At 43.3% G+C, this 20,834-nt stretch overlaps 1 protein-coding gene across 10 annotated transcripts in view; it reads right to left on the bottom strand.

The window, feature by feature from the left end:
- The window catches only part of C4_1H18orf63 (chromosome 4_1 C18orf63 homolog), a 1,754,940-nt gene that overhangs the window by 446,558 nt on the left and 1,287,548 nt on the right, over positions 1–20,834 (bottom strand). For 9 of the 10 annotated variants that reach the window (XM_078687809.1, XM_078687806.1, XM_078687816.1 and 6 more), the window contains one exon: positions 17,206–17,389. In XM_078687809.1, coding sequence (XP_078543935.1) covers positions 17,206–17,389 — 184 coding nt within the window. The remainder of the gene's footprint in view (positions 1–17,205; positions 17,390–20,834) is intronic. The other variant, XM_078687814.1, reaches the window with a different exon arrangement.

The raw sequence follows: 20,834 nt of genomic DNA, 5'->3' as shown, positions 1-20,834 counted from the left end.
GTGCACTGACACTGGTGTATCCAAATAGGGCCTTGAAAGTGATCAGCCCTGACCCTAGAAACTTGTCTGCAGAGCGGGATGGGTGGGTGGGTGGGTGAGGAATCTATGGCTAGATCTTGTCTCTACCAGATAATGTATTACAAAAGTCAAGTAAATTGTTCATCTGATAGAGACATCTTTTCGAAGATTCCTTACCTTTGAATAGATACCCAAGCATTACCATCCTTGTTGGTGAGTCGCAGACAAATTCTAAGCTGAAAAGTCATGCAGGACCGAACGGGCTAAGTGCCCATACCTATGGCCCGGACTATCCAGGTAGTAATGTTTGGTAAATGCGTGCAGGGACACCCATGTTGCTGCCTGGCAGATGTCCAGGACTGTTTCTCCACTTGTTAACGCAGAGGTAGCAGCTTTAGCCCTGGTGGAAACAGCCCTCAAGGGGCTGCTTCTCGGCCAAAGCGTAGCAGATTTTTATAACGAGAACGACCTAGCATGAAATGGTTGGGTTCTGTACTGCTCAACCTTTCTTCACTCCAACATATCCCATGAAGAGTTGGTCATCCACCCGGAGCTCTCTTGTGCAGTCAAGGTAGAACGACAATGCTCTTTTTGAGTCCAGATGGTAGTGTCCATACTCTTCTTTTGAGGGAGGTGGAGAAGCGTAAAAAGTGAGCAAAGTGACAGATTGGCCCTCATGGAATGGTGTTATCATTTTAAGTGGAAAAGAGGCCCTAGTGCGAAGCACCAACTTGTCTAGAAATATAGACAGGAATGGAGGCTTGGATGATAACGTGTGCAGCTCACTGACCCTCCGGGCGGATGTGATTGCCACTAGAAAGGATGTCTTGATGGTGAGAAGCCAGAGGGGACAATTATAAAGAGGCTCAAAGGGAGCACACATCAGAAATGTGAGAACCGAATTAAGGTCTCACTGAGGCATAATGAAAGGGAAAGGTTGGAGCAAATGTACAAGACATTTAAGGAACCTATTCACAATTAGGCACTTATATAAAAAAGGTTGGTCAGAAGCCACAAAAAGGCAGACAGAGCAGAAAGGTAATCCTTGAGAGTACCCAGAGCAGAGCCCTGCAGGGCAAGAGTAAGGATAAAAAGAAGAATATTAGAAATAGAAGCAGAAAGGGGGTCAATAAACTTTTCTGTATAATATAATACAAATTTGTTCCAGTAAAAGGCAAGTGGAGGGGCACCTGGCTGCCAAAATGACAAAACAGACTTCAGAAAGAAGGTTGAAAGCTATCAATTATCGGCGCTGAATCTCCACACAAGAAGGCGTACAGTTGCAGGTTTGGGTGGTGGACCCTCTCCTACTGTTGCAACAGAAGATCCTCCCGGAGAGGCAGCCTGACGGAGGATCGATGATGATGCTGAGAAGCTTGGGATACCAGACTCTCCGTGCCCAGTTCAGAGCCACAAGGATGACTTGGGCCCAGTTGTTCCTGATCTTCTTGAGAACTCTGGGCAGGAATGTTATAGGCGGAAAGGCATACAGGAGGCCTAATCTCCACTCAAGATGAAAAGGATCTCAGAGCAAGAGCCTCCTTGGAAACTCTAGTGCACAAAACTGCTGACATTCTCGGCAGAGACAAACAGATCTAAGCAAGGCTCTCCCCACTGCTAAAAGAGACCATGCACCACCTCCAGATTGAGATGCCATTCTTGATCCGCTAGATGGCTTTGTTTGTCCATCATGGCGTTCATGGAACCTACCAGGTGTTGAAGCACCAGGTATATGCCTTGCTGTTCTAGCCATTTCCAGAGACGCAGTGCCTCTTGGCAAAGGGTCCATGACCCCACCTGCCTTGTTTTTGCAGTACCACATGGCAGTTGTGTCTGTGAACACTTGGACCAGCCTTTCCTTGATGGAGGGTAAGAAGGCTTGTAATGCCAGTAGGAGCTCCAGCATGTCGATGTGGAGTCCAGATTCCGCTGGAGATCAGAGTCCTCTGATCTCAACCTCTACCAGATGGCCGGCCCATCCCAGGAGTGAGGCATCTTTCACTACTGTGAGGTCTGGTTGGGGAAGGGAGAGAGTTCTGCCTCTGACCCAATCGGGGTATGTTAGACGCCACTGCAGGTCTTTTGCAGTTCCCTTTGAGATCTGGACCATGTATGTGCGATTCTCCTGATGCTGCGCCAACTGGAACTTCAGGACTCACTGCAGAGCCCGCATATGCCATCTGGCATGTGTTACTGGTAGGATGCAGGAGGTTATCAGGCCCAGCAGCCTCAAAGTCATTTTCAATGAAATCCAGGATAGAGGCTGAAACATCGGTATCATAGCCTGAATATATCCTAGACTCGCTGCTCAAGAGGATAAGCCCAAAACTGCACTGTGTCCAGAACAGCTCAGATGAACGGGAGTGTCTGAGAGAGAGTCAGGTGTGACTTTGGCATGTTGATAGTTAACCCCAGCGAATGCAGAAGGTTCACCATAGGCTGGAGGTGGGAGACGACAGCCTGGGGTGATCCCGCCTTCAGGAGTCAGTCGTTGGGATAGGAGAAGACTGGCACCCCTGATCTGTACAACCCAACACCAGAGGGGCAGTGGTAAGGCCAAAGGGGAGCACAATGAAATGCAAATGCTTGTGACTGACTGTAAACTGCAGGTAACACTGATGGGCATTGAGGAGGGGAATATAAAATTAGGCTCCCTGCAGGTCCAACGCTACCATCCAGTCTCCAGTTTCCTTTTTAAGGAACAGGTTGAGGGTTCTCAGATCCAAGATAGGGCAAAGCCCCTTGTTCTTTTTGGAATAAGAAAGTAGTGGGAATAGCAACCACTGCCTACTTCTGACACTGGAACCCTCTAAATGGCTCCCTTGGCCAAGAGTGCTGTGACTTCCTTGATGAGGAAGGACAAATGATCCTTTTGTCAGCCGATCGTGAAATAGAGAAAAAGGGGGAGGGGAAGATTCAAAGGGATGGGAGTAAATCATTTGCATAATCTGTGAAACCTACCTGTCCAGTGGTCGAGATGATGGCTTATTCTGCCACCAACTGGAACCCGATGATCTTGTAGTGGTGGTAGTGAAAGACCTCTGTCCAGAGAAGGTTGCGTTGGGCAGTGGCTGGAGTAGGGTTGGCTCGGTAGAAAACCACTTCCGTAGCCATAAAAAGGGTGATAGGCAGACTGGGATTGACAAGGACAAGAGAGAGGTCCAATGACTTGGCCGCAGCCCGCGAGTCCTTAAACCGCTCCAGCGTCAAGTCTGCCTTGTCTTTGAAGAGACGGTTGCCATCAAAGGGTATGCCCATGAGAGAATACCAAAAATAGCAAGAACGGTTGTGGTCTGAAATTGCCTGCACTCTGGCAACCCTATTCTTTTTACAGCGGGCTCACTCTCAGGGTCAACTGTTAGAAAAAACCCAATTTTATACAACAAATTCACAAGAAAGAGGAGCACACAAACAACGTATCGTCCTAACTTAATATTCCAAATATAATAAAGTTTGTTAAGTTATATGAAGCAACAGTTCTCGTTGTTGAGTTACATAAGAATCGTAAACACCCGATCAATGTAATATATGCGACAACCTGGAAATTATCAAATGAACGGAGGAGACGTTTTGATAAGTTCTTTTTCTTTCTTTTTATTCATGCGTTGCAAGTGTGTAATCAAAAACGTCTTGATACAATTCGTATACAGCCTACTCGTTTCGTCCCTATTTCACAGGACATCTTCAGGGCACACTATTCAGATGAATTTGTCCAACTCATGGATATTTATACAATGAGGCGTTTTCTTCGGTTGAGCCACTCTATTTTATTATTTAACTATATCTTCTCCGTGATGCAATAACGAAACCAACCATCAAAAAATTCAAAGTGAATGCACACCACCATGATCGTTTTCTCTTTTCTGTCATCATTCAATTAGGAAATTTATTTATGCTCCACACTTCAAGTCCATAAAATCATCAAACAACCGGCCGCATATTAATACCGATCTTTAATTTCACTACGCCCAATCCGCGTTCAATGTTCCGTGTACATGTACGTGACGGGACATCTACTAACAGGGTGTAGTTGTGTGATGATTTTATGGACTTGAAGTGTGGAGCATTAAGAAATTGATCGGGTGTTATGATGGCCATGAGGGAAGCCTGGACATCCCATGAAGAGACAGATGTTCTCAGACAGGCATGGCACTGAAGCACCATCGCTGTCAAAACCGCTCTGTGCAGCGAGTTGGTCGTATCCAAACAAGACCTGATGGTAAACTTTGCTGCATCGCTCCTATCGATCACTGCTTGGGAGAGTACAGCAGTTGGCCTCCTCCGGGACCTGTGGCATCACTTGTGCAACCGTGTTCCACAGAGTGTAGGAGTAGCGGTCCAATAAGCATGCAGTGTTTACCGAAGACAACGCACGGCTGGTGGAAGAAAACATCTTCTTATCCAAGCTGTCTAGCATCTTGGATTCCTTGTCCAGAGGTGCGGCAGGGAACTCACCATGGGATGTAAAGGCTTAGACTACCAAACTCTAAGGAGTGTCTGTCAGTCAGTCAAAATACTTTTATTCGATTTTGGATAAAATCATAAAAAGACATACAGTCCATACAAAAAAGTGCCAAGGTACATTTACAAAAGTAGCTTCAACTACAGTCATGTTTTAAAAAATGTAAAATATATATCCAAGAGTATTACAGTTACAATCCATAGAAACAGTTCATAAGGTAATTTGTGCAAAAAGCAGAAGGCCGTGCAAAATGTTAATGTAAGCAGCAGTTGAAAGCAGTCATTAAGTGCTATCAGTAATTACATGGCTGGCTTTAATGCGTGCTGCTGCTGCCAAGAAACTTCCCATACAGAATATTATGCGGGTGGTACTCATAGACTGTAGGTAAAGAAGTGCCGGTCTGACTTGTATAAAGCCAGCCTCCCTTAGGATTGGAAGCAAATATTTCTTTTGGGGGACTAAAAACAATGAGCAAAACATGACAACGTGCATAGTGTCCTGGGTTGAGAAGTTGTCACAGGAGCAGGGAGGGGCTAACTCTGGCTTAGCCCAAGATTGATAATTTCCCAGATGGTAATGAATCAAATTGAATCTGAATTTAGTCAAGAGGAACCTATGAAAAGGTCTAGTAACAATACTAAGATAGGGTTCCATGGCAGTAGAACTTGTTAATATATAATGAGACCTCACAGAGGGCTTCTGGAGTTCTTTTTCCTCTCGGATAGATCTTGCCAGAGTCAAGAACTGCCTCTTGACCAAAACTACATCTGTGTTTCTTATACATAGAGGAAATTCAAAAAATTCCGGTCTCCCTAATCGGTCAAAAGACTTCCTCAGGTGGTTCAGGGTTAACTCCTTGTTAAGCCACGTCCTTAACCAGAAGATCAGCGGAGCCAAGTTAAGCCTATCTGTAATGTGGTCCATGCCCACCTCCGCGTGGATAGAGTAGGTTGGAGTCGATGGTGGAACTGACAGTAAGGAGCGTAGGAACCTGTTTTCTGCTCTCTGTATGGGCTCGAGCTGTGCGTAACCCCAGATTGGGGCATCATACATGGCGATTGAGATACATTTAGAGCTATAGACCTTCAATAGGGCCTCCATTGGCCTGGCCCCCAATCTTTTTGAGAAGGCCATAAGGGCCGCCGATGACCTAGCCACTGATAGGCTTTTTGCCCTAACCTGTGGGCCCCACGACCCCCTTTCGTCGAAGAGCACCCCCAGGTAGGGGAAAGTTGCCGTTCTAGAGACCTCTTGGCCCTTACATCTAAAGGTTTTGGTCATCCCTTTGCGCCTATGTGCTCCAACTATCATTGTATGGGATTTACCAGCATTGACCTTCATATCCAGGTCATCCATGAAGGTACCAAATGCATGCAGCGAGCTCTGCAGGGCATTACCGGTACGGGCTATAAGGACTGCGTCGTCCGCGTATAGGAGAGCAGGGATCTTAGCTTCTCCTACACGCGGAACATCCCCCGCTGTCTCCTCCAGGAACCTCCCCAGACTGTTGATATATATGGTGAACAGTAGGGGGGCTAATATACAGCCCTGCCGTACCCCACGCATGGACTTAAAATGAGGACTGCATCTTCCCTCCCTGGTGACCCTGACCTTGGCGGACAAGTCCTGATGTAAAGAGGCCATGAATCTAACCAGGGCCCCGTCTATCCCGATCCTCAACAGCATGGCCCAAAGCTTGGATCTGTTCACCAGGTCGAAGGCCGAGGAGAGGTCCATAAATGGTAGGAATAAAGACCCCTCCTTGGCCACCGTATACTTAGCGATCAGAAGGTGCAAATTGGAACACTGTTCCACTGTTCCCCTCTTCTCTCTAAACCCGTATTGAATGTTGGCCAGCCCACCGCAATTCTCAATACTCTCCCTCAGCTTAGATAACAAGACTCTGCCTAAGATCTTAACGGCAGAGTCCAGGAGGGATATAGGCCTATAACAACCTGGGTCATCATGGTGGCCTTTCTTAAAGATTGGGACAATGATGGAAATTGCCCAGGAAGTTGGGTGGGAACTACCAATGGCCGCATTAAATACATTGGTCAATACACCTGCCCAAAGACCAGGGGAATGTTTATACAAATCGGCCGGCACCCCATCAGGGCCTGGTGCTTTGTTCTTTGAAGTTTCGTGGATAGCTTTTTCCACCTCACCTTTGTTGAAACTCAAGGGGATAGTCTCAGGGGCAGCAGACGGACTGAGGGTACAGTCCACGCATTCCCCCTCGTATACTGCGCTGAAGTGGCTAATCCATTTTTCATCCGAAATCACACAGTCCATGTCTGAGTTCGGCGATTCGGAGAAAAAGGGCTGGTTTATTATGTTCCAGAATTGTTTACTATCCCTTAAGACGTCTACATTAAGTAGGTTATCCCAGGCTAGTTTCTTGATTATCTCCTTCCTAGAATTAATGGCCAGCTTGTATTGCTTCCTTAGATACGCTATATTCTTCTTATCCCTTGGTGAATGCTTGAGTGCAAGCATCAGTGATCTGTGAGCTTTGGAGCAATTTGCATCAAACCAGCGATGGTGCTTGCTGGCTCCCTTCCTCGTGCTGGCCGAAAGGTCAGTCACTATTTGATTACAGATTGCTTCAAAAGCCCCCGTTATTTCATGGGCCGGGGCCATAGTGTTTTGACAGACCTCTAGGTGGCTGTTAATTTTGGGTAGAAGCTCTGCGTAAAAAGTATCAGGCGCCACGTTCGCCCATTTAAGCCTTCTCCCCTGGTCCACTGAGCGTACTGTGGAGCGGGCCTCTTGTGATTGGGGCTTAGGCCCCATATGCTGCCCCCAGGCTACCTCCACTACTACCAGGTTATGGTCACAATGTACAGACACCAACGTGTTATATGACATTACCCTATTTAGGATCCCTGGGGTCATAAATATATAGTCGATAATGGACCCCGGGATGGTGCCTTTGTAAGTGTGGGTTCTGGGAATGCCCTCAGGTGAATTGGGTTCATAAAGATTATAGTCGGCCAGCAGGTCTTCTAACTCTACTCCAGCTGTAGAGTGCTCAAAGTGTGGGCCTTCTAACCCTGCAAAGTCCTCACCATTCATTATGCCACAGAGACCATAGCATGGGTGAATATTAAAATCCCCAAAGAGAATGAATTCATGACTAAACGTATATTTTGACTGACAGAGGATAAAAAGGAATCTAGACTGGCTATACTATTATTTCCAGGGTCCTTATTCATTGAGTTATAAAAATTAATATAAAAGGTACTCTTGGAAGGGGAGACTGACCTTTCAACTATTAACAGATTTGGGGAGGGATTGTTGACCAATTTCAAAGACCCTTTAAGTTTGAGGGAAAAGGGTTATGAGACCACCCCTAGCTCTGCCTGATCTACTTGGGGTGGCAGCAATGACAAAACTAGTAAAGCCATCCAGCTAAAAACTATCTGCAGTATCCCATGTCTCTTGGAGGGCAATGACTTTGTGTCCGCAGACCAGACCCACCCAATCCTCATTTGTTACCTTGCTTTTAATACCTGCCACGTTCCAACTAAGATGTTTACATACTGCAGCCTCCTCCCGCTCAAGGGGTCCTATTGGAGGGGGCCGCACATAGGCTAGTGGTCAATCAACATCCTCCATGCCCTCCATACCCACCTGGCCTGATAGGGGTGCAAAGCGGTTACTAGTAACTAACCCGCTGCCCGATGGTGCAACACCCGCCCCTTGGTCATGAAATGACAGCAGTGTGGGCTCTGGCCTTTGAACACGGCATTGGGGGAACCCACAAAGGTACCCACAGAGGTGTCCACCCTTGGATGTGATTTCAAGGTTGAACTCCTAATGGAATGACGATGTCCTGCATAGTATCTCTCCGGAGGGGGGTAAAAAAAAAACAAGGGTACAGGTCTCACATGGTCCTTTGCGGTTATAACAGAACCGTCCCAAAAGAGTTTGTCTGCCACGTTAGGCCTGTTGAAATGTATTACCACACAGTCCCCTTTGGTGATCTTGGCTTTTTTTCCCATCCACCCCACCCTCCTTGCGAAGATAAGCGAGTCTGAGGAATCCTCCCCACTGCAAAAGTCAGCACACCAGATTTTTGCTTTGTGTAAAAGATCGGAGGTGGATTCATGCTCGCCCTCTATAAGCGGTGGCACTCCTATAAACACTGCGACCAAAGGGGCAGCAGCCGGAGGCAAGCTTAGATTGAACTCGCTTGGTAGTATTTTCCTGCTTGGAGGCGTAGTTGGTTGCGTCCGTGGGGGAGGAATGGATGTATGGCCCACCTGGTTTGCGGGAAGAGCACCTTGAGGGCACTGCCCGCCAGAGATTATGCCATCTCCCCCCTCGGAGGGGGCTGTGGTGCTGAGACTTGCCCCTTGGTGCTGTGTACCCCTCTTGTGCAACTCCACGGGCGAGGGATAGGAGTTGATGATTTTGTCCAGCAATGAGCATTTCTTAAGGAGATCGGACAAACATGTATTCAATGTGTCAACGATGTCTTTTGCGATCCCTACTAGCAATGGCTCAATTCTGGCAACAAAAAGGGCCTCCAGTTGGTCCCCAAAAGGGTCAGATGGTGTAGTTGCTGTGCACGCAGCTTTGGATTTTTTGCCTCTGTCCCTCTTTGATGGTTGGGCTGCCAGCTGGGGATGCTGCGATGAGTCAGCAGGAGCGCTAAGCTGGGTGACTGATGTAACAGGGGGGACGGGATTAGTTGTAATAGTTACCACGGGTTCCAGAGGTATGGGGGGAGCTACGCTCGATGGGCCCATTGTGCTAGTGGGATGGGCCTCAGAAATGAGTGACTCCACCAAGCCAGGCGGTGTCAAACCCAGCTCTTGTTCAGCGTTGGCGATTTCTTTGGTAAGGGCCCCCACTGCAGATGAAAGATATGACAGTATAGACTTAGAGTGTCTGGGCATTTTAGCGTTTTTCCCCTCATCATCACAGTTCGGAGATTTTTTGCGCTTACCCATTGTGGTAGTTGTTAAGGGGGTGGCCCCGCCCCGCCTCCTTCTGCCTCGGACTGCCAAAGACTGCCCCGCCCTTGTCCCGGGCTTCTCCCGGCTGCTCCCGCGCGCGACTCGCGGGGCGAGAGGCGTTCCGCTGATTTCAAGCGCCTCCGGGCGCGTCTGCGGCGTCACAGGCCAGCCGGGGCAGCTGGGAGTTGTGGTTCTCCCGCTGCTGCTGGTGGGTCCGGCGTGCAGTCTGAGCCTTTTCCCTCACGGCGGTCCTGGGGGCAAGATGAAGGCCGTTGCCCTCACGGCGTGCTGGCAGGTGAGTGCCTGTGTGTCCCCCTGAGCGCCTCGGCGCTCCGCTGATTTCAAGCGCCTCCGGGCGCGTCTGCGGCGTCACAGGCTAGCCGGGGCAGCTGGGAGTTGTGGTTCTCCCGCTGCTGCTGGTGGGTCCGGCGTGCAGTCTGAGCCGTTTCCCTCACGGCGGTCCTGGGGGCAAGATGAAGGCCGTTGCCCTCATGGCGTGCTGGCAGGTGAGGGCCTGTGTGTCCCCCTGAGCGCTTCGGCGCTCCGCTGATTTCAAGCGCCTCCGGGCGCGTCTGCGGCGTCACAGGCTAGCCGGGGCAGCTGGGAGTTGTGGTTCTCCCGCTGCTGCTGGTAGGTCCGGCGTGCAGTCTGAGCCGTTTCCCTCACGGCGGTCCTGGGGGCAAGATGAAGGCCGTTGCCCTCACATCGTACTGGCAGATGAGTGCCTGTGTGTGGGGTGTTGAGTAAGGAAACTCAGGTCCCCAGGTGTGGGGCGGTGGTGGAGGGCAATTGTCCTGTTTACAGGAGCCCCTGTACTGGGCTTGGACCAGGTTCCCAGTAGGATATTGGTGAGTACTTCATTAAAAGGAAGCACAGGTTCTGAAGAGGAAGCTCCCGGTTGTAGCACTTCTGTTAAGATGTTAGTCCTGACTGCCACAGAGAGCAACTCGAGAGCCAGAACCTCAGCTGCCCTCTTCACCATCATAGAATAAGATGCTCCCTCCATCATAGCCAGAAAAGGGGGAGAAAGCATACCAGTGTCTGGGGATGTGTCTAGACCACTGGCATCCCCAAATTCCTCACACCAGTCCATTTCTTGGTCTTCCAACTGGTATTCTAAGGGGTCCAGTGACCCGTCCGGTTCATCCATGAAGCATAGCCCTTCAGAATAGGGCTCAGGCACCAACCTAGGACCCAAGGTTCCTTTCGGTGCTGGAATCTGCGTCAGTCAACGCTGTTCTGGCTCCGTGTCCAATTCGTGAATGTATATGAATGTATATGGGGCTGGCACTGCTTCGACATTGGGGGTGGTGTAGGGGAAGGTCACTGTTTGCATGACCGGTACAGGTCCAGATCTGTTTTCGGATCCGCAGAGCCTGTCGAAGCTGAGGCTGGAGCCTTTAGAGTAGAACCCGATGGGGCTCCCTCCAAACCTGCGGGCCCCAAAGTTACACCTGAGGGGTCGGTCTGCTCAAATATGCAGTGCATGGCCCCGTGAAAATCTTTAATTTGAGCCGAGGTCGCTCCAGCTTCCGGAAAGGGTAGGAGGTTCAGAGTCAGCCCTGGCAATGATTTCGAGGAACAGTGCCTCAAACAAAGATGCTTCTTTATCGTGTCAGCTGACGGATGAGAGGAAGTCAAAGCATGCTTAAAATTCTTGTGCTTCTTATACTTCTTCTCCAAGAGTCCTGATGACCTGAAGTGAAAGGAAGAAAACTTCAGGGACCGCTCCCTTAAAGCCTTCGGTGCATTGTCTCGGCAGTCCTAGAACAGTTTGGAGTTGAGGTCATGCTTGAGGTACCACAGACACACCAGATGTGGGTCTGTAACTGACATGACATGATGACAGGCGCCACATGGTTTAAAACCTGTCTTCCTCAGAGTTACCTTGACACACAAGGAGGAATATTTCCTCAACAAAGAATTTGATAAAACATAAGAAACTTTCTGTCAAAAAGCGACAGAGGGGTAGCTCTTTCTCCAGATCAGCGCTAACTGGAGCATTAAGAAAAGAGCTGACGTCAATACGCCGAGTTGGTATCTATATAGTTGATGTCACTTCCGGGGCAGACAATGCTGCATGGAGCTGATAGACACCACGTATCGGTGCTGCTCACGCAAAAATCTTCTGAGTCCAGTCTGACGCCTGGGAAATTCAAAGGTAAGGAATCTGCGACTAGCTATCTCTATCAGATAAAGTATTTTAGGCTACTACACTTAGAAAGAGCTTTAGCTTTAACAATATCCAACTGGTTGGCTTAATTTTATTTGAACTCAACACAGAAAGTACCTTACCACATCTGTCTTCACTCCGTTCATATACCGTGGGTAAGTGGATATTTTTCCCAATTTCAGATTTCAAAATCTTAGCTTTCTTTAAATTAACAGACCACAGTTTTACCAATTGGAAGATGCAAAAAGATCTGAGGCTGCTGACCATCATGAATTTGTATAAATTAACCTAAAGTAGAAATAACCATTTTTAGATAGGAAACACATTGGCTGAGCTTAAATAAGCAGGGTTGGTTAACAAAATGGGCAAGGGTCTCTCTTATAAACCCTTAGCAATATTAATTCTGTTATGATACCACACATCCTTGCTCATACAGGGCCTGATTCACAGAACTAACTTAAGACAAAATCCTAAACTTACTACCATTTTCGTATTCACAGAAGGCACTTACTCATTTTGGTATTCACAGAAGACACTTACTCATTTCAGTATTCACAGAAGTTAGGACTCCTAACTTTAGGACTCCTAAATGCATTCTCTGAATATCGTAAGTCTTAAAATTAGGATTTTTCTCAATTTAGTAGTAGTAACGTTAGGACTCCTAACTTTAGGACTCCTAAATGCCTTCTGTGAATACCGAAAGTCTTAAAATTAGGATTTTTCTCAATTTAGTAGTAGTAAAGTTAGGACTCCTAACTTTAGGACTCTTAAATGCATTCTGTGAATACTGTAAGTCTTAAAATTAGGATTTTTCTCAATTTAATAGTAGTAAAGTTAGGACTCCTAACTTTAGGACTCCTAAACTGAGAAAAATCCTAATTTTAAGACTTTCGGTATTCACAGAAGGCATTTAGGAGTCCTAAAGTTAGGAGTCCTAACTTTACTACTACTAAATTGAGAATAATCCTAATTTTAAGACTTTCGGTATTCACAAAGGCATTTAGGAGTCCTAAAGTTAGGAGTCCTAACTTTACTACTATTAAATTGAGAAAAATCCTAATTTTAAGACTTACGGTATTCACAGAATGCATTTAGGAGTCCTAAAGTTAGGAGTCCTAACTTCTGTGAATACCGAAATGAGTAAGTGTCTTCTGTGAATTCCAAAATGAGTAAGTGCCTTCTGTGAATACGTAAATAGTAGTAAGTTTAGGATTTTGTCTTAAGTTAGTTCTGTGAATCAGGCCCACACAACCTAATCTATGTATTGGACTGCATGGTGTGTAAGAGTTTAAGCAGCCCTTTGTCTATTCACATTTTATCTAATGTCATCAAATTGAGATTGTGAATTATCTTGTAAAAAATGGCATGTTATCTACCATAAAGTATAAAAGTTTGACAGGATTTCCTAACCCCCAACAGGTCTCAGGCAACTTTTATTTCAGTCTAACAGATGTAAAAATATGACACGTAGGTAGAACTACCGGCCACTGTCTAAAATCTATTGACTAAACAAGCAATGTATCGTAACACCTAAGGACAGCTCGAATTTCTAAATTTGGTAAGAAGAGAGGGAATTTCCTAATTATGTCGGTTACAGGAAAACCCATCTTACACATGGTCGGAACAGCTGATGACAAAGTAAGGGCAAGACAAAATCATTTAATAAATTAAGCAAAACCAAGTCAAATATGTGTCAAAATTCAAACTATGATGAGCGGTGGATTAGTCGCCATTTACTATAATACCACTTTTAGGCTATCTATGAATGCAAAGCTATGTCAGCTTCCAGGAATAGATTAACATTGTCCAAAATGTTAGAACTTAGTGAGGACTTTGAATCATATGATGGATAAGTGTCAAATATTGCAGAGATTTTGTTCTAAAATGGAACGATTTAACAGCTTACAGCGGTCAAGGATGGCATATTGGGGCTAGCCCAAAGACTTAAGAATGAATCGGAATCAAACTGACTACATTGTTTTTCTTAAGACACACCTGGTTTGAAGTGGGAAGATGGATAATCCAATCTTCAATTACTGCGTTTCTGAGAATAAAACAATGACCTACTTTGAAATACGTTCCTGAATAGGAATGGCACCAACTAGTGGAAGATGTAGAAATTGCGTGGTAATGGACTGGCACAAGTGGAATTGAAATCCTGAGTGGAGACGGAGTACAGATGGGGGTGAATTACCAGGTTTGTTTGAAAAGCTTTCCCAAATCTAGGAATTAAGTAGATGATGATGTCAGTGGATAAATGTTAGAAAATCCTTGCGAGCACTTGTGAATACAAATAAATGAATTAAACAATGAAATATCTATTGCCTTGTGTAAGGGATCCTACCCAGCAAAGTACTTATTTAGCAAGGCCCACTAAATGCTTAAAGTCCTTGACCAGACTAGTATGGCAAGGGTGTCAAAAGTCACTGAGATGTTAAGGAGGACAAACTTCCAGACTGAGTGCCTGATTTAGATCTTGGCAAACAGGTTACTCTGTCACAACAGTGACAGATATCCCGTCAGCTGAAATGTAAATCCCATTATAGCCAATGGGATTTATATTTCCGTGGATGGGATATTTATCACCGTTGTGACAGAGTAACCCATCTGCCAAGATCTAAATGAGGCCCTTCATCTTTTTGGTTGAAGCCAAACTGATAATTATCAAGGGCATTATTTTATTGTTGTCTTGTTGGGAGACAGCTGTCTTTGGTGCCTTGCCCCTGAATTGCAGTTTGAACAGAAGGTAGAAAATGTTGACAAGGTAAGGTATAGGAGAGTCAATGTGATCTCAAACATCCATCCTGCAGCTCATGTGCAGTTCTGTGGGGCCCGGTGCTCTTCAGTTGGGGCAGCACCTGCCTGTAATGACTATACCCTTCCGAACTATGTAATGAATGGGTCAGATAAATATACAACATGTTTATCAACACGTTATTTTTTATATTGAGAGTGGTACATTTTTTAACATATGTTTATATGTGCAGTTTTTGCAAATAATTTGAGAACATACATAAATTGTAACAACACTTCACAAGATTGAATGTCCTGCTGTAGTAGACACACATAGGGGTCCTTACTGGGTTTTAAAGTGTGGGTTCTATTGTATACATTGGGGTGGTGTGCGCAAAAAATAGAAAACACATCATTTACCTGGAACACTTTTATACGTTAAGTATCTCAATGGTATTGTCAAATGGTAATTCCAGGTACTCTGAAGTAAATGTCACGCTGCTTGTTTGTCACTTTTAAAGGGATCTGTCAAAAGCACTGGGGGTACTTTTTGCACGAGGCTAGTCTCGTTGAAAGTTAAAAAGTCCCTAAAAAGATTGTTAAAGGCCAAGCTCCTTCAGAGCTGAATTTGACAAGTAATTGGGTCTTGCACCTGATTAATTATTGTTTCTTTCCACAGGTTTACATGTTATTTAAAAATCCTCTGCCCGCTATATTACTAAAATCCTATATGAAAAATTGACCTTGACTTACATTTTTGATTCCTCCCACCTTTATTTCTCTCTCTCCCCTTCTCTTCCACTTTCTGTATGTCCCCTGCATATACAGCCTACTTTCAATTGCATTCCTGTCTGCCTTAATCTCGCTTTCTTTAAAACCACATCCCTACAAAGTAATAATATAGCTAATCATTCCATCAAGTATTTATTCTCATCTAACCTCCACTAATGATCACAACTAACTTAATAATGTACCTCATTCAAAATGGAATAAATAATTGGAAATGTGTCCTTGCAAACAAGACAAATATCAATAGGCAACAATAACCAATAATCACTAGGGTAACAACAAAGTGCTTCAATGCTTTGTCAGGGGTTGTAAGTGCTTTATAAATAACATTTCAATTTCAGTAGTGTTTAATTATATAAAAGGGGTATTGGCAAGTGAAAAATTAACCCCTAGTCATTTGGGGCTCATTCCCAAAATGCATTTTGTAGTACCTGTAGTAATACTAAACTATTACTACACACGTACTACAAAATGGTATTCACTAACCTATGTGCAGAGATCTCCGCTTCCGCCCCTCCTGGGTATTTTTTTCCATGCAGAGATCTCTGCCCAAAATGGGGAGATCATAGCCTAATAGTAAATATGAAAGGGAGTGAAAAATGAGGAATACTTACTACTAAGTGGGGGGGGCGGCAGTTTGGAAGGAGTACGGAACTGTTAAGGAAGGACAGGGAGGTGTATGTACTCACTCACATTAGAGTATGAACATTCCTATTCACAAACTGCACTTCTAAATTTACAACAAACAAAATTGACCCATAACAGTAATAAATGTACTCCAGCTCAGACCTGGAGGAAGTCCTCCGCAATACATGGCCAACCACTGGTACTGTACCACCCCTTCTACAGAATTTAACGGAGGCAGAATACTTAAAATAACACCAGTAAGAAATGATATTACAATAAATTAATTTATTTAGACTTCTTAAAAATAAAAAATGAAAATAAATATAAATGTAATTGAATGTTAAAAATGCATATATAAATAAAAAAAATATTAAAAAATATGTTAATAACCTTTCTTAATTTAAATATAAATGTAACTATTTTACTTTAATAATTACATTTACTGAAATAAATTCTATAAATAACTTGCAATAACTTAAAAAAATTAATATATAAAAATGTGTGCATTTTTCTTTAGGAGGGATTTTTTTAAAGAAATCTTTAAATGAAATATATTTTTTGAATGTAATATATTTAAATTAATTAAAAAAAATCTGTATTGATTTAATAGTGTAGTATTTCTTTTAATTGTTTTACTTAAATAAAGAATATAAGTATACATACATATATATATATATATATATAAATAATTTAAATTATTATTCTTAATACAAATTCTTTTGTTTGTCTTAATACATTTTTTAACCTTTTCCTCTCTTTTACGCAGAGTCTAAGTGTAGAAGGTTACTAGAAGTAACATTACACTCCCAAATTAGGCTCCACCTCCTGAATTCACATGTTGGAGACATGCAAGTCTACACTTTCTAGTAAATTTACACTCGTAAATGGTGAATAGCCACAAAAGTAGTACATGTCCTAACAGTATGAGGGTAGATTGTTGTGTAGATTTAGTCTTGTGTAAGTTTACCTCTGTGAATAGGCCCCTTTCTTTTTGTCACCTATACTGCCAGACCTCTCCAGGTTTTTTTTTCCTGTGCTGAGGAAGAGGCTACAGAAAACTCTGGCCACAGTATAAAAATTCACCAATGTTATGAAGTCAGTAGTATAACTTCTGAGATAATGCTTTGTTGAAAATTCACATTGAGTCGCCTGGCAATAATGTTAGATTTTATATGTAGGTGAGGCGGGCTCAGGACACACCTGCACCACCTTAAATAAAAACGACCAGGCCTCACAAGGCTGAGGTTTCCAGTTCCAAAGTTATAATGGTTCCAATGGCACATAAGTAGCATTAAAAAGTTCCTGTGAAGGCAGGCAAGGGAAACAGATGTGCCAAAACATGTAGAAAACAAATACTATAATTCATCACACCATTTGAAAACGTTGCAGAAAACCCATTTTTAGGGTTTTTGAAAGGAATCTAAGCTAATAAAACTTACCTGTATGTTAGGGTTGGAAAGCTGTTTTGTCGAGTAGCAAGGCTTGCTTGTCATACGTACTGGATATCCACAAAGATGAGGCAGAGTACATTTCAAGTCAGTGATGAAGGCCGTCAGGACACCATCCAAATCTGTTCTGGGGAAAAACTGTACTGGTTGACTTCTGAGACAGCAGAAAGGGTACCTGGGAGTTAAGTTAAGGAACTGAAATGATGCAAATATTTGTTTATTAAGAGAGTTTATTGCATGTATTGAAGAGCTCATAGAAAATGCATCCAGCTCAAGCTTCAATCTAATACTCAACTGCCTGCATCTGAAAGATGCAGTTCCTCGATGACACATCTACATTCCACATTACATCTACACATTCTAAGTTACATCATAATATGTAAGAATGTAAACACAACACATCCCCCTTACTCAATATACAAAAAACAAAAGAATAATAATACAATAAAACAAATATAACAATTGAATAATCTAAAATTTTTCTAATTTATCTACTCTCCATGATATAATCTTGCAGCCAAGAAGGAACCTCCTCAATGAATGACGAATAGATACGGAGTCTTCATCCAGAGAGGCTGAAGGTACAGGTTCTCCTAAAACTGTATCTTGTACAGAAGAATTATCCTCACACATAATAGCACTAGATACACCTTCATTCTCATCAGCTCTTGTTAGATTAGACATCTCTAAAGTTGGAGTATATAAACATTTTCCTGAAGGAACCATCCTAGAATCTTCTCCATCTAAATCTTCAGGCTTCCATTTGTCACTAGACTTGGTTGGCATTTAGCAACTGTATTTAAATTCCACACCTTACCATCAGTAACTCTCACTGCATTGAGTAGAATCTCAATTACTTAACAAGGCTCATAAAACTGGGAATCACCCTTTTGAACCTTATTGGGTTTTTTGATTCGAACCCAATCACCCACATTAATATCAACCTCCTTAGTGCCATGTTTTGAATCAAACATTTTTTTACCTCTATTATGTACATGTTCCAAACCAGATTTAACTATATCTCTAGACCATGGCTCACTATCATTAGAAAATAACCATGTTGGAACAGATTTGGAACGTGGATTCCTATCCTTCATAAGAAAAAAGGGAGAAAACCCTGTAGAATCATTAACAGTAATTCGATAATTCCATACTGTTTTCCCAATTTGTGTAGGCCAATCAAGGTTACTATTCAATGACAGCTGAATAGTATTCTTCAAGATGCGATGAAATCTCTCTACTAAACCATTACCACTTGGATTATAAAGTGATGTGGTTTTATGAGAAATTCCTAGTTTTTTAAAATAAGTCGTAGCCTTTAACGACAATAATTGTACCCCGTTATCAGTAAGGATGCGAGAAGGAATACCTTCCACAACAAAAGTTTCATCCAGAAAAGCAAGAACAGAGTCAGTGTCTGCCTTACTGACAACCTTAACAACAGGCCACTTAGAAAATAAATCTATGAGTACAATATAATAACAATGAGATCCATCAGACTCCTGAACTGGAGCCATAATGTCAACAGCGACACATTCCCAAGGATTATTTGGATAAAACCCTTCCAGCATAGGAGGCCGCAGAGTATGTAAGCTCCTATCAGCAGAAGAACATGGAACACAATTTCTAACACTTTTCTCAGTTTGTGAATCACAACCTGGCCACCAAAATAATTTCTTAACTAAGGACTTAGGGCCAGATGTAGGTAGGCATTTACCGGTCGGTAACGGCCGAATTCGGTCGTTACCGACCGGTAAAAGCCTTTTGAGATGTAGGGCATCTTAAAATACAGATTCGGTAATTTTACCGAATCGGTAAATTTACCGAATCGGTAAGTTTACCGAATCGGTAATTGACATTCATTCCTATGGGCCTATGGGTAAAAATACTTACCGATTCAGTATTTTTTACCGAATTTTTATCTACATCCCAAATACCGATTCTGAAATACCGAATCGGTAAAATTCGGTATTTTAGAATCGGTATTTTCGGATTACCAACATCTAGCCCCTAGTTCTCACAATTCCTGGGTGTCCTTCATGACATAGCTCAAAAATACCCTCCACTAATTTCTCAGGAGGAATATTTCTCTCACCCCTCAAAAGTGTGTTATGTGAAACAGATAATTCAGATCTGATTTCCCAAAACGGTCTGTGATTAGAATTCAGCAAATCTTTCTTTATTGGCCAACCATTCACTATATAAGAAATGACTGCTTGTAAATGTACTGTCCTTATTTTATTTATCATCCTATTCCTTCCTACCGAAGGCATATAATCCTTCATCATGTACAAAAGCAATTAGTAAATCGTTCCACTCATCACTATCACAATGCTCTAACATGACTGGCATTCTAGACAAGAAATCTGCGATTACATTGCTCTTCCCAGGAACATAAATTATTTTATAAATGAAATTTTGCATCCTCATAGAAATTCTTGCCAATCTAGCTGAAGCAGAAATAGCTCCTTCTGTTGTTAACATTTTTACCAAGCGTTTATGATCACTACGAACAGTGCACATTTTTCCCCAAATGAAAGATTTTAAATGCTCTAAGGCCCATGCACAGGCTAGAACCTCGCGCTCGATAATTGGATACTTTTCCTCACAAGGTGATAAGGACCTTGAAGCATAAGCAATAATCTTATCTTTACCACATTTATCCATTTGTGACAACACAGCTCCTAGTCCTTTATTACTTGCGTCGGTGGTAATTATGCTTTCAAGTGAAGGGTCAAAACTGTGAAGAGCAGTTGCATTTGCAATTGCCTCCTTGATGTTTTTAAAATCAACGTTACAAGCATGAGACCACTCAAAAGTAGATTTTTTTTTTTTTAAGTTGGCGAATGTTGTAAGAAATATTGGCAAAATTCGGTACAAATTTAGAACAGAATTCTGCCATTGCCAGAAATGACCTAATGTCATCCTTACAAGTTGGCACAGGAGCCTCGGAAATGGCAGAGACCAAAGAAGGCTTCGGTCTAGCACCATACTCATCAATAACGTGACCAAGATACGTCACGCTTTTTTGGGCAAATTTGCCCTTAGAATGCTCCACCGTAAGACCTTTGCTTCCAAGAATACCCAGAACTTTTCTCAATCTCAATAAATGTTCTTTCTCATCACTACCAAAAACCAATATGTCGTCCTGGAAAAACTTAACACCTCGTATGTCCTTAAAAAGCTGGTACATCAAACGCTGGAAAACAGCGACAGCCGTAGCTAACCCGAAAGGCATTCGTCTATATTGGAAACACCCAAAGGGTGTAACAAAGGAAGTAAATTTCATTGAATCAGGGGACAAGGAGATCTGATGATACGCAGATGACAAATCTATAGTGGAAAACCACTTTGCATTCTCAAGACTGGCAACCATCTCATTAATTTTTGGCAGAGGAAATTTATCTACCACTATGTTATTATTTAAATGTCTCAGGTCCACACATAATCTTATCTTGCCATTGCTCCGTCTGGCTACGACAATCGGAGAAATCCACTCACTTGCTTTGATAGGTTCAATAATGTTGTGGGAGACCAATTTATCCAATTCTTTACTTAGATCATCCCTAACCAAGATTGGAATATTTCTGCACCTGTGTACTTTAGGACAAGTGTCCTGT

Source organism: Lissotriton helveticus, chromosome 4_1 (assembly GCF_964261635.1).
Source record: "Lissotriton helveticus chromosome 4_1, aLisHel1.1, whole genome shotgun sequence".
Taxonomy (NCBI): domain Eukaryota; kingdom Metazoa; phylum Chordata; class Amphibia; order Caudata; family Salamandridae; genus Lissotriton; species Lissotriton helveticus.
The sequence above is the reverse complement of the archived record's forward strand: the minus strand, read 5'-3'. Positions and strand labels throughout refer to the sequence as shown.